General features: G+C 40.7%; 1 protein-coding gene across 7 annotated transcripts in view; it reads right to left on the bottom strand.

Moving 5' to 3' along the window:
* c2cd3 (C2 domain containing 3 centriole elongation regulator) overlaps nucleotides 1-15,249 on the bottom strand; it is a 120,397-nt gene that overhangs the window by 96,665 nt on the left and 8,483 nt on the right. For 6 of the 7 annotated variants that reach the window (XM_052025864.1, XM_052025865.1, XM_052025866.1 and 3 more), the window contains exons 4-6: nucleotides 13,599-13,816; nucleotides 12,799-12,983; nucleotides 8,330-8,465 (exon numbers count right to left, since the gene is read on the bottom strand). In XM_052025864.1, the coding sequence (XP_051881824.1) occupies nucleotides 8,330-8,465; nucleotides 12,799-12,983; nucleotides 13,599-13,816 (539 nt within the window). The remainder of the gene's footprint in view (nucleotides 1-8,329; nucleotides 8,466-12,798; nucleotides 12,984-13,598; nucleotides 13,817-15,249) is intronic. The other variant, XM_052025870.1, reaches the window with a different exon arrangement.

Genomic DNA, 15,249 nt, shown 5'->3' with positions numbered 1-15,249 from the left:
TGAATGATGCAACCAAAGGTTTAAGTGATCATCTGTGATGGACTCTGGAAAATAAGTTGATATATTTATTCAATAAACACAAATATTTTAGAATATAATGTCTGTTAACACCACCAGTCTTCATATATTTTTGTAATCATTTGACTAATTTTACATCATTTTAAAATACTTAATTTACATTTAGCTTACATTAAAATATTATTTTCTCTTTGCTCAAAATTAATGACTTTTTAATTTAATAACAAAACACATTAAAGATAAAATAAAGACTGCCTTTCTATTGAAATTACAATCAGAGCCAATTCAAAATGATTAATTTCTGTATAGTCCAGGAAATGAGCAGTAGGACCCTGCAATAAATGCTGAACACGCATGCTGAACAATATAATACCATTTCTCTTCCCTGTCTGCACAAATGTACAACTAGCAACAGAGGTCTCACACTATAATTGAAAATAATACAAAATGAATTTGTTTTTTTTGAGGAAAATAGATACAAGGAGAAATCATTTCAATTCGAACCGATCCTTCACTTCAAGTTAAATTGCACATCAATTTTTTCTTCCCTTCTTCATTTGTACTGATTTGTAGTATATCCAATTTTAATAGGCATTTAGAGACAGGTGCAAAAGAAATATTGCAGGTGCAAAACTTTCATGACAAAGTTAACATATCATCTCTCTTACCAAAAGCTGATAAACCTTCTCCAGTGTCAGGCATAGGCATTTAATTCATAGTTACAGTTAAAAATGGGGCACAATTTACTGACAAATCTATAGTGAGGAGGTTATTCACATCCAAAAAAAACCCAAAAAATTAGTTCAGGTAATGGGTAGATATGTGGTTAAATTTAAAAATCCACAAGTTATTTTACAAGCTGCACACTCAATCACTAGCTTCATGAAAACAGCATTACAGTACATACAACATTATTAAAATGGACTGAATTTTGCAAAGTTGATGGAGTTGCAATGGTATATCCAACTAAAGTTAGTAAAGTCTTGCCGATTTTGATCCTTATGACATCCTCTCTAGCTCTGAACATGATCTATTGCACAAATTGAGTCTCATTTTTCAAGTTTTAATTTTTGTTGGATATTTAAATTCAATTTGTCCAACCTAATTTACGCTTCTGTAGTTAAACTTACAAGCCTTCAATCTGATTGGTTAAGGAGATGAGTTTGTGTTTCTTTTGTCTCATGCTTGGTTTTCCTTGTTGCATCGTTGCCAGCTTAAAGGTTTGGCAAATTGCCTTAAAAAAAAGCTCTAAACATCCAAGGGCACATGTAGCTGCCAGCACATGCTGCCAAACGCCTCACCACAATAAACTGAGGTCCATTACTTATCATCCACTCTTGGTGAATTAGTTGTTCATCCTTTCATTTTATTTTCTTCCTTTCTCACCTGAAGGCGCTGACTGTTGCTGCTAAAATCTATATTGAGCAGGTTCAAAACACAAGCTGATGGATGCTGGCAATTTTCTGATACTTTTCACAAACGGCTTTCCTTAAATGTAGGCCTAGCAAACAAATACTTAAGAAAGGGTGGCACAGTGGCTCAGCTAGGAGAGCTCCTGCCTCACAGCTCAAGCAACCCGGACGTAATCCTGACTTGTGGTACCATCAGCATGGAGTTTGGACATTCTCCGTGACCATATGGATTTCCTCCAGGTGCTCCAGTTTCTTCCCACATGTCAAAGGTGTGCAGGTTGGCAGATTAAATGACAGCTGAAACTTGCCACTAGTGTGTAAGTGAGCAGTAAAATTTGGGGTGGGGGATGGGTGGGATAGGTTGATGAAAATGTGGTGAAAATAAAGTGGGAGTATTGAAGGATTAGAGCAAATGGGTGCATGATGGCACAGACTCGGTGGGCTGAGGGGGCTGTTTCAGTGATGAGTGACATATAACTTGGAAGATTAAGATTATTAAGATTCTATAAAGCAACTCCAGAAATAGTGGATGCATTGGTGATCATTTTCCAGTATTAGACTCTGAATCAGTTCCTGATTGGAGGGTAGCTCATGTAACATCACTATATAAAAAAAACAGGAGGGAGAGAAAAAAAAAGCAATTATCAACTGGTTAGCCGAGCTTTGGTAGTGGGGAAAATGCTAGTCTCCATTATTAAAGATGTAAAAACAAAGCATTTAAGAAACAAGGAAAGGAGAGGTCAAAGTCAGCATGGATTTACGAAGTGGAGATCATTCTTGATAAATCCACTGGAATTTTTTTTGAGGATGTAAGTATTAGAGTGGATAAGGGAGAACCAGTGGATGTGGTGCATTTAGATTTTCCGAAGGCTTTTTATAAAGTGCTGCAGAACAGACTAGTGTGCAAAATTAAAGCATATGGGATAGGGGTGACATACTAATATGGATAGAGAGCTGATTGGCAGACAGAAAAAAGACCAGATATAAATAGATCCTTTTCCCAGAATGGCAGTTAGTGAATAGCAGGTTACCGTAGGGATTTTTCATCACGTATGTTAATGATTTAAATGAGGGAATTAAATGGAATATATCCAAGTTTGTATATGAAATATAGCCATGGGAGTGTGAACTTTGAGGAGGATGCAGAGGCTCCAGAGTGATTTAGACAGGTTGAGTGAGTGGGCAAATGCATTACATTTGCAATATAATGCAGACAAATTTAAGATTTTCCACATTGGTGTCAAAACCATGAAGGCAGACTATTATTCAAATGGCAAGAAGAAAGAGGGAGGGGCAGCAAGACCTGGGTGTCATTGTGCATCAGTTGATGAAAATAAGCATCCAGGTACAACAGGCAGTTAAAAAGGCAAATGGTTTGTTGGCCTTCATAGCGAGAGGAATTCAGTACAGGAGAAGTCTTATTACAATTGCACAGGGCCTTGCTGAGACTATCCTTTGAGCACTGTGCGCAGCTTTGGTCTCCTTATCAGACGATGGTTCTTGCTATGGAGGGAATGCAGCAGAAGTTCACCAGACTGATTCCCAGGATGGCAGGACTGATGCAAGAAGATTATTGGGTTTATATTCACTGGAGTTTGGAAGAATGAGAGAGATCGCATTGAAACTTATAAAAACATGATGTGGATTGGACAGACTAGATGCACAAAATGTGTTCCTGATGTTGGAGGTCCAGAACCAGGGATCACAGTTTAATGATAGGGGGTAGGCCATTCAGTACAGGTGAGGAGAAATTTCTTCAACCAGAGTGAGATGAATCTGTCGCATTCTCTACCACAGAAGGCAGTTGATACATTTAGTACTAACAGCCAAAGAGATCAAGGAATATAGGGAGAAAGCAGGAACAGAATACCAAAATTGGATGATTAGCCACGATCATATTGAATGGTGCAGCAGGCTCAAAAGGTCAAGTGTCCTAGTCCTGCTCCTAATTTCTATACTTTTAAGATACTTGACTCTACAGCACATACCAGTTAAACATATTCACCCTTCCAAGCAGAGAGATGCTGAGGCTCACAGTAGATCAACTCTCTTAAAATTGTTAGAAATCAAATCTACTTTATTAGCGCTGGCATTAGTTCTTATTAAAAGCCATAAAGGAAAACAAAATCATTCAGCCGACATTTCCATTCACCACCACCCTCATTCATGACTCTATTAAAATCCATATATTTCAAAATAGGTTGACAGCATATCTTAGCAAGGGTATACCCCACATCAAACACGAATTGTAACATTTGGGTGAATTATCAGAGGCTCATTTCATCCTTGGAAAGACTGACGATGGACTGGGGGAGCAGGTCACAAGATCACAAGACAAGGGAGCAGAAGCAGGCCATTCGGCCCATCGAGTCTGCTCCAAGGAAAGGGAAATAGAAATGAGAAATGGGGAATGGGGAAAGAAGGAAAAAAAAACTATTCTAATCCCAATTACCGGCCTTATCCCCATATCCCTTGATATCCTGACTATTTAGATATCTATCTATCTCCTCCTTGAACGCCCCCACTGATCTGGCTTCCACTGCTGTACGTGGCAAGGAGTTCCACAAATTCACCACCCTCTGGCTAAAGAAATTTTTCCTCATCTCTGTTTTGAAACTGTACCCTCTAATTCTAAGATTGTGCCCTCTGGTCCTGGACTCACCCACCAAGGGAAACAGCCTAGCCACATTTACTCTGTCCTTTCCTATCAATATTTTAAATGTCGTTATGAGGTCCGCTCTCATTCTTCTGTACTCCAGCGAGTACAGTCCAAGAGCCGACAAACGCTCCTCATACGTAAGCCCTTTCATTCCTGGAATCATCCTCGTAAATCTCCTCTGAACCCTCTCCAACGTCAACACATCCTTCCTAAGATGTGGGGCCCAAAACGGCGCACAATATTCCAAATGAGGCCTCACTAGTGCCCCGTAGAGCCTCATTAACACTTCCTTACTTTTATACACTATACCTCTCGAAATGAATGCCAACATAGCATTCGCTTTCTTTACCACCGATCCGACCTGGTGGTTAACCTTTAAGGTATCCTGCACGAGTACCCCCAAGTCCCTTTGTACTTCCGTGCTTTGGATTTCCTCTCCTCCTAGATAATAATCTGCCCGCTTATTTCTGCTTCCAAAGTGTACAACTGCACATTTCCCTACATTGAATCTCATCTGCCATTTCCTTGCCCATTCTCCTAAACTATCTAGGTCCCTCTGCAACCTTCCTATCTCTTCAATACTCCCTACTCCTGCCCCTATCTTGGTGTCATCGCAAACTTAGCCACGAAACCATTTATTCCATCATCCAAATCATTAATGTACAAGGTAAAAAGGAGCGGTCCCAACACCGACCCCTGCGGCACACCACTAGTAACCGGTAACCAACCAGAATGAGATCCTTTTATTTCCACTCTTTGCTTCCTGTCAACCAGCCAATGCTCCACCCATTCTGTTATCCTACCCATAATTCCATGACCTCTCATCTTATTAATCAGTCTCTTGTGAGGCACCTTATCAAAGGCCTTTTGAAAGTCTAAATACACAACATCTACCGCCTCTCCCTTATCCACCTTACCTGTGATTTCTTCAAAAAACTCCAATAGGTTGGTCAGGCAGGATCTTCCCTTCACAAAACCATGTTGGCTAGGACCTATCCTGCCCTGCGCCTCTAGGTATTCCGTAACCCCGTCTTTGAGGATAGATTCCAATAACTTTCCCACCACTGACGTCAGACTAATAGGTCTGTAATTTCCTTTATGCTGCCTCCCACCTTTCTTATACAACGGAACTACACTTGCGACCCTCCAGTCCTCCGGAACCACGCCGTAATCTATCGATTTCTGGAAAATAATCGCCAATGCCTCCGCTATCTCTAAAGCCACCTCCTTCAGAACCCGGGGATGCACCTCATCCGGTCCGGGAGACTTATCAGTCTTTAGTCCATTTAGTTTTCCTAGCACCTTCTCCCTAGTAATCTTAACTGAACTCAATTCCATTTCGTGAGACTCCTGACTAACCGGCACATTGCTGATGTCCTCCACGGTGAAGACCGATGCAAAATATTCATTCAATTCCTCTGCAATCTCTCTATCGTCCATTATAATAGCTCCTGCACCGTTATCAATTGGTCCTATGTCAACCCGTGTTTCTCTTTTACACTTTATGTATTTAAAAAAACTCTTAGTATCCTTTCGAATGTTATCCGCCAACTTCTTTTCATAATTCATCTTTTCTTTCCTAATGACCTTCTTAGTTTCTCTCTGCAGGTTTTTAAAAGCTTCCCAGTCTTCTGTTTTCCCACTAATTTTTGCTTCTTTGTATGCCGCCCCTTTTGCTTTTATTTTAGCCTTCACCTCTCTCGTTATCCACATTTGTGCCTTTTTTCCATTAAAAACCTTCTTTTTTCTTGGAATATATCTATCCTGCAATTTCCTTATTTCCTGTAGAAATTCCTTCCATTTCTCCTCTGCCGTCCCTCCAGCCAGCTTACTCTTCCAATCAATTAGGGCCAACTCCTCTCTCATACCATTGTAATTTCCTTTGTTCCACTGAAATATCGATACACCAGTTATCAGTTTCTCCTTCTCAAACTTGAAACTGAACTCAATCATATTGTGATCACTGGTTCCCAGTGGTTCCTTTACCTTTAGTTCCCTAATCACCTCTGGTTCATTACACAGCACCCAATCCAAAACAGCCGATCCCCTGGTGGGCTCTTCAACAAGTTGCTCTAGAAAAACGTCCCTTAGACATTCCACAAACTCCCTCTCCTGAGTACTACCACCATTCTGGATTTCCCAGTCCACCTTCATGTTAAAATCCCCCATAATTATCTTCACATTGTCACTCTGGCATGCTTTTTCTATCTCAAACTGCAACTTATCGTCCACTTGCTGACTGCTATTAGGGGGCCTATATATGACTGCTACTATTGTCCTTTTACCCTTGCTATTTCTTAGCTCCACCCACAAGGATTCCACCTCCTCTGACCCAATATCCTTCCTTTCTATCGATTTTATATCACTACTAACCATCATGGCCACACCTCCCCCTCTGCCTACCCGCCTATCCTTCCTATACACTGTGTACCCCGGACATTCAGTTCCCAATCACATCCATCATAAAGCCATGACTTGGTGATTGCCACAATGTTGTATTTATTAACCTGTAGTTGTGCCACTAGGTCATCTACTTTATTCCTAATGCTACGTGCATTTAAATACAGTACGTTTAGTCCGGTATCTGCTATTAATTTTGTTGTACTTCTATTGTTCAGCAGATTATCCTGGCTTTCCACCTGTCTATCCTTCTTACCATCTTCACTACATACTACCTTAGACATGTTCCTATATACCTCATCCCCTATCCTAACATTCTGTATCCTAACATCCTGACTTGTTGTACTTCTATTATTCAGCAAATTATCCTGACTTCTCACTTGCCTGTCCTTCTTGCCATCCTCATTGGACTTGTTTCTATAAACTCCCTCCTTTACCTTAGCATCTTGTAACCTAACATCCTGGTTTCCATCCCCCTGCCAGATCAGTTTAAACCCTCCCCTACAACTAAATCAAACATTCCCGCCAAGATATTGGAACCTCTGGAGTTTAGGTGCAACCCATCCTTAGCGAATAGGTCATGCCTCCCCCAAAAAAGGTCCCAATTATCCAAAAATCTGAAGCCTTGCCCCCTGCACCAGTCACTGAGCCACGCATTCATCTGCCAGAGCTTTCTATTCTTCCTATCATTGACACGTGGCACAGGTAGTAATCCTGAGATTACTACCTTTGAGGTCCTACTTCTCAACCTTCTCCCCAATGCCTTGTATTCCTCCTTCAGGACCTCTTCTCTTTTTCTACCTATGTCATTGGTACCTACATGTACCAAGACTTCTGGCTGCTCACCCTCTCCCCTCAGAATATTCTGGACCCGGTCCGTGATATCCCGTACCCTGGCACCAGGGAGGCAACACACCATCCGAGACTCATTGTCGCTATTGCAGAATCTGCTATCCGTACCCCTTACTATAGAATCCCCAATAACCACTGCATTTCGCTTCCTCCGCTGGACCACAGTACCAGGCACGGTGCCAAGGTCCCGGTTGCTGAGGTCTTCCTCTATCAGGTCATCCTCTCCAACCGAATCTAAAATGAGATATCGTTTTTGAGGGGGACCGCCACAGAGGTGCTGTCTACAAACTCTTTATAACTCCTATCTATTTCCTGCTCGCTCTCCCTAACCAACCGAAGGTCATCGAGCTGCAGCTCCAGACTCTCAATCCGTTCCTTGAGGAGCCGCATCTCGGTGCACTTTGCGCAGATGTAGTTATCGGGGAGTCTGGTAGTCTCCCAGGGTCCCCACATCTGACACTCCAAACATAAGACCAACCCTAGCTGCATCTTGCTGAATACCACTGTTCAACAAATAAACTAATAACTTACCCCCTTCTCTATTAGTCTCGCCTCTTTCCCACTCTTGCTGAAGCCCGTTGAGCCAAAGCCTAACCCACTCTGCTCCCTCTCACTCCGCTGCCCGCTCTGACGCTGCCCGCTAGATATGTTGGTCTGCTATTTAAATCGCCCACGCGCTGCCGAGTGACATGCAGAGCGCTGGAGTCAGGTGCAGAGAAGAGAGTGGCAGGAAATGATGGGGAAAAATCTAGCTTATACTTATGCTTTGTATCAATCTAATTCTGCCTTAAGAGAATAATACCAAATCATTGGGGCTTTGCCTCAAAAGATATCTTCTAATAGTTGGTAGTTTTATCACATGTGTGAGAGAACATTTAATTTGTGAGAAAGATTTTGTTTTTAAATCACATCAGATTAATTTAAAATTCAATCACATTCATTAAGGCACAAAAATGGCTTGGCAACCATTGAGTTTCATCAAGCTTACTTCAATTTAGATAAATCAATTGATGGACATTGAGCTGAGGAAGGAATGTCCATTAATCCAGACTCGCCATTAGGAACAGTTTTCATTGCAGAAACCACCATCGCATTTCGCAGTTTGCTACCTCGGTCTAAAAGAACTGCCAAAAAAAAACATAGATTGAATGAACAACTGCGAGAACTCTCACTACTATAATAATATGAATTTATATTGAAGCTTTAACTTAGAAAAATGTCCCAAGGTGCTAAGTAGAAAAGGCTGGTATTGACAACACTCCTCAAGTACAAGAACCCAGATAACTGAAAACATAGCAGCTAGCATAATCAAAGACCCCACCCACCCCAAACATTCTTTCTTTTCCCCTCTCCCATCGGGCAGAAGATACAAAAGCCTGAAAGCACGTACCACCAGGCTCAAGGACAGTTTCTATCCTGCTGTTATCAGACTATTGAATGGTTCCCTAGTATGACAAGATGGACTCTTGACCTCACAATCTACCTCCTTATGACCTTGCATCTTATTGTCTACCTGCACTGCACTTTCTCTGTAGCTGTTACACTTTACTCTGCATTATGTTATTGTTTTACCTTGTACTACCTCAATGCACTGTTTAATGAATTGATCTGTATGAATGGTATGCAAGACAAGTTTTTCACTGGACCCTGGTACATGTGACAATAATAAACCAATTCCAGTCTTCCTCGATAGCTGTACCCTTTCAGTATTTTTCCCATCATTGATATTCTTTTTCAAAGTCAAAATCAAAGTTGAGTTTATTGTCATATGTACAAGTACATGTATGCACAGGTGCAATGAAGCACTTACTTTCAATGGCATCACAGGCACACAGCATCATATAAGCAGCATTCACAAGAAAAGCATAAACATAAATTATACATAATTTTTACAAAAAGCACAATTTGAACAAAAAAAAGTCCATTTTAGTGCAAAGTGATCAGGGTGGTCATAGGTTTGCTAAACTGTAGTGGTGATTAGAGTTTTGCCAGTTGGTTCAAGAAATGAATGGTTGAAAGGAAGCAGCTGTTCTTGAACCTGGTGGTGTGGGACTTCAGGCTTCTCTACCTCCTGCCCGATGGTAGCTGTGAAAAGATGGCATGGTCCAGGTGATGGGGATCTTTGATGATGTACATCACCTTCTTGAGGCAGCGTCTCCTGTAGATACTACCAATGGTGGGGAGGAATGTGCCTGTGATGTATTGGGCACAGTCCACTACTCTCTGCAGCTTCTTACGCTCCTGCACATTCGAATTGCCGTACCAGACCATGATGCAACCAGTCAAGATACTTTCAACAGTACATCTGTAGAAGCTTGTTAGAGCGTTCAGTGACAAGCCAAACCTCCTTAACCTCCTAAGAAAGAAGCTGGCGCAGTTTCCTTATGATTGCATCTATGTGCTGGGCCCAGGACAGGTCGTCTGACATGTTAAAGCTGCCAACTCTCTCCACCGCTGATCCCACAATGTAGACTGGCGCATGTCTGCCCTCCTTCCCATTCCTGAAGTCAACAATCAGCTCTTTAATTTTGCTGATGTTGAGCGAGAAGTTGTTGTCGCGGCTCCACTCAACCAGGTGTCCTATCTTGCTCCAGTAAGCTGACTCATCGCCACCTGTGATTTGCCCAATAACAGTAATGTTATTGTCGAATTTAAAGATGGCATCAGAGCTGTGCTTAGCCACACAGTCATGTGTGTATCAAGAGTAGAGCAGCGGGGTAAGCACACTGCCTTGAGGTGCACCTGTGTTGATGATCAGTGAGGAGGAGATGTTGTTATCAATCCTCACTGATTGAGGTCTGCCGACGAACAAGTTGAGTATCCAATCGCAGAGGGAGGTACAGAGGCCCAGGTATTGAAGCTTGATGATGAGTTTGGATTGGATGATTGTGTTGAACGCCGAGCTGTAACCAATGGATATCAGCCTGACTTATGAGTTCCTGTTGTCCAGATGGTTCAGAGCAGAGTGAAGAGCCAGAGGAATTGCATATGCTGTTGACCTGTTGTGGTGATAGGCAAATTAGAGCAGATCTGGGTCATCTCTGAGGCAAGAGTTGATTCGCAGCATAATCAACTTCTCAAAGCACTTCATTACAGTTGATGTTAGTGCTACCAGAAGGAGTCACTAAGGCAGGTCACCACACTCTTCTTGGACACCAGTACAATAGATGCCTTTTTGAAGCAGGTCGGAACCTCTGACCGCAGAAGCGAGAGGTTGAATATGTCGGTAATACTCCTGCCAGTTAGACTTCACAGATCTTTAGTACTCGGCCAGGTATGCCGTGTGGACCAGACGCTTTTTGTGGATTCACCCTCTTGAAGGATGCCCGGATATCGGCCTTAGAGACTGAAACTACAGGGTCATCTGGAGATGTGGGGTCTCGTGTGGGTACATCATAGTTCTTCCTATCAAAGCGTGCATAAAAGGCATTGAGCTCTCCGGGAGTGATGGGTCATTGCCACTTATACTACCTGATCTCGCCTTGTAGGAAGTTATATTGTGCAAGCCTTCTCTGCACAATATAACTTCTTTTTTGCACTATGATGATAACGAGGCACAGTACTCAAAATATTAAGAAGGCAGCAAATATATTAGAGGTATTTAGAAAGAAACATATGCAAGAAATACATATGGATTTGGAGAGCAATTATGTGCTTAATAATACTGGAGAGAAAATGAATGCTAAGTGGGGTGGCCACATGCAACAATAGTGATCAATGTTGGTTATTCTTAGGCAAAACAGTGCCTGGGAAGTGTGACCCATTTACAATAATTGAGGAACTGAGGGAGTGAGAGGTTGAGAGAAGAAGCAGCTTGAGGTTTTATAGAATCCAATGTGGCCTGGTTTGATCTGAAAATCGGTGGTAATATTTTGATTTCTGGAACCAGTTGGTTGTCAGCCATTTTTCCCTTCAACAAACTCTTGTTTGTCAAGTTAAAACAGTTCAGTCTTTGAATTGCAAATCACAGGTCAGAACAATTCCAGGCTATGCCCTCTCCAAAAGTTTATCCATTAAGTTTCACCATAACTAAGTTTGCAAAATCCCTTAAAACATATTTATACATTACAAACAATGCACTTAAGGTTGAGTCCAAACAAATTCAGAAGAATAAACATTTTTTTTAAATAGGGCACAATTAAACCATTGTAACAAGTGAGATTTGCTGCCATCTGCTGTGAAAGCAACATACATAATATATAAATAATAAATGAAAAATTGCTGGGAAAATAAAAGTTCTCATACACACATTGTTATTAGTATGAAGATCACTCATCAATTTGTGACAGCAAAGAAATGTTCATGTGATTTCCACATCATTACAGCTTCATGGATTCAGAGTTGTATAGCACAGAAACAGGCTCTTCAGTTTACCACATCCATGCTGACCTTTTTGCCTATTTAAAATAATCCCACGCTTGCATTAGGACCATATCCTTCTATGCCTTGCCTATTTAAGTGTCTTTCTATATGTCTCTTAAACATAGTAATTAATCAGATTCCACCACCTCCTCTGGCTGTGTTCCAGATATCAACCACACTCTGTGTAAAAACAAAACTTGCCCCTTTAAAACTCCCTCCTCTCACCTTTAACCTATGCCCTCTTGTTTTTGATACTCCTACCACTGGAAAAATATTTTGACTATCTACCTATCTATGCCTCTCAGAATCTTATATTTGTCTATCAGCTCAACTCTCAGCCCCCTTTGCTCTTGGGAAAATAAGCCTAGCCTATCCAATCTCTCCCTATAACTAAAGTTCTCCAATCCAAGCAATATCCAATAGAATTCCCTCTGCACTTTCTCCAGCAAAATCACATGCTCGCTATAGTGGGGCGACTAACCAGAAATGCACACAATAATCCAAGTGCAGCTTAACCTGTCTTTTGTAAAGTTGCAACATAATGTCCCCAGTCTATGAGGGCAAGCATGCCATATGCCTTCTTCACCAACCTATTGACCCATGTTGCCACTTTCAGGGAACAATGGACTTGAAGCTCCAGGTCTCTCTGTTCATCAGCATTCTATCATACCCCACCATTTACTGTCCTACCCCTATTTGACTTCCAAAAGTACATCACTTTGCACTTGTTGGGATTAAATTCCTGCAAGATAAATATGCAAAATCTTTTCAAAGACCAACAAAAAATTGTTCCAACAAGCCAATTTAAGATCAAGTTACACACAAAATCTTGAAAAGTTGCAAGAAGAATTGCTGCATGATTTCAGATGAATCAATTTATTGCATATTTTGTTGGAAACAGGAAAGTGTTTTGTTTAGATAGGTTATGGAGTGAATGCCCCAAAATGAAAAACAAGTCCATCAGTTGCCAAGAACTCCCATACTTCCAAACACGAGAATAGTTTACAAGGAGACAGAGTGCAAATGCTGGTGCAAAAAATAGTTCGCAAAATATACTGGGTTGTGGCTAAATAAGAATTCAAGTCAGTAACTTACCTGAAATCAGATTTTTAGTACTCTGGCTTTCTGCCGACAGTACATGTTTCTCAGTCCTCTTGTTGTCAGTATTAAAAGTCTTTGCAGGTGCCAAAGGAGCGAAGTTCAGCTGTTGCTTAGTTTCAGAAGTGCCCGCCTTTGTGGGACTTTTTGCATTTTCCTTGAAGTACAAATGATCTCTTCCTCTGAGGGGTGGGGGAGAAAAACACCCAAAAAAAGCCAAAAATCAATTTTCCTCTCATTGGTTTGCTTATGAACTGTGTCCCAAATGCAGGACTTCTTAATTATCTGCAAAGACAGTAATCACTAAATTATCTTCCACAAACAGAAAGTTTCTACTCATGACACTCGTCTTTACTTGCTAACACCCAAATTTTCATTTATTTCCATTTTCCCTTGTAAGGTTTCTATCAACTTTCCCTCCTTTTTTCCCCCATACACATCCACCACCTCCTCCTCAATTCAACTGGCTTCTTTCACGATGGAGCCTAGATGACTGTAGGGAGCTGCTCCTTCAGTCATCTAGGCTCTGTGTTATTGAATCCCTTGCTGAACAGGTTTCTCCAACTTACTATTCTTATAACCACATTCTGGCTCTCTGTATTTTTATTTTAAAGAATTGAAGAGCCATAAGGATATTTTTAATGCTAAAATTACTATAGAAACACAAGCTGTTGTGAACGTAGGAAAGACATTTTGTTCCGCCTCATTTATGTTGCGTATAATCTGGAAGCACAATGTCACTATTGAAAATTTTAATTTAAAACATAAAACTGAAGATTTCTTTTGCTGCTATTTACCTTGGAGTATTAGAAGCGCTACTTGACAGGGACTCCTTTCCACTTAAGCTGGTTAAGGACAATTTATGAGGGGCGAAATTTTCTAAAGATCCTGTTCTTGAAGTATGCGCTGTTGCAGGACTTTGGATTGAGACTCCACCATCCACACTTGTGTCAGTGGTTGGAATAGGACTGCCACTATCAGAAGTGTCAGACAGAGATTCTAGAGCAAGTGATACCTTGAAGTCATGCCAATAACATAAAAGAATTTAAATGGTCAGCAACAGTAACATATACTATTGTTACACACAGTAGCGGATGAAACAACATGGACAAGTAATGCACTAAAACAGACATATACACTTCAGTCTTTCACATTTTCCTTCAATGTTTTGCAGTGAAATGTTTTTTGAACAGAAACCATGAACAGAAATATGAAAAAAAGCAAATATTTTGCTCTAAAAATGATTGAGACAGGTAACCATGGACGACTACCCTGCTCTTCTTCAAGATAGTGCATGGGATTATTTTCTTCATCCACTTGATAGAGATAAAGGAGTTTTGGGTTGACATCTCATCCAAAAAACCTCCAACAGTGGAGCACTTCCTTAGCAGTATGATTTTTGTGCTCGTGTCACAACCATGAATTCTGAACCCATGACCTGACTCAGAGATCGATGCTATCGAGTGAGCTACAGCTGACACTAACATATATTTATCTCCCCCTACCAAACACAAATCACTTTTATGTATTTCTTTGTCTAAATTAATTTTCCTTTATTATACTGGTGAACAAATCTGAAAACCACACACAGTTCTACCTGCATTACAGAGTCATGGATATTTACAGCACAAAAGGAGGCTACTCACTATATCATGTTTGGACATCCCAGAGTTCTACATGTAGCCTTATAGGTTATGACATCCTACTGCTCACTCAGGTATCTCTTCCAGAATCCTTATTTTGCTTTGCGCTTTTAAAAAATGTCATGAGGAGTTTCTCTTATACCGACTCTTTCAGGAAGCAAGTTCCAGACCTTCACTTTTTTAGTAAAAACATATTTCCTCAACTTTTCTCCACTGCTTCTACCAATTACCTAAAATCTGCATTTGTTATTCATTTCTCTACTAAAAAAAGTGGGTACTTCCTGTTCACTCTGTTTAGGCCTCTCATAGTCTTATATATCCTGATTAAAACTTCAATATCTCCTCAACGTCCTTTCTCCTCCTCTCACCACCCACCTACAATGGAAACATTCCCAGCAAAGCAAATCCAAGCGCACTCAATGTTATGATGGCAACAAAGGGGTGCATGTTCATTAATTCATGTTTAAATACAATACTGACGGACTTATCCATACATGAGACAACATGACAAATGTAATACCATAGCAGTTTATTTTTCTTCTATCAAATTGGTTGTTTGTGCACTTAGTTCATAAAATAGCAAAAATATCATTGTTAACATATATACTCCAACATATATCACTAACATTGAATCAGACAACAAAAGAAGTTTATTCCATGAAAGGATTAAATCAGTGCTAAAGCAATCAAATTCCATTCTTATTCATTGATATTCTAGGCAGCTGCCCCCTTTTGTTTTGATTAAAATCCACAATTTTCTCAATGGAAAATGAGTGCCCTTTGCTTTACGTACACTTCTTTTATC

This window comes from Pristis pectinata, chromosome 11 (genome assembly GCF_009764475.1).
Source record: "Pristis pectinata isolate sPriPec2 chromosome 11, sPriPec2.1.pri, whole genome shotgun sequence".
In the NCBI taxonomy this organism is placed as follows: domain Eukaryota; kingdom Metazoa; phylum Chordata; class Chondrichthyes; order Rhinopristiformes; family Pristidae; genus Pristis; species Pristis pectinata.
Note: the sequence above shows the minus strand (reverse complement) of the source record. Positions and strands in the feature narration are given on the sequence as shown.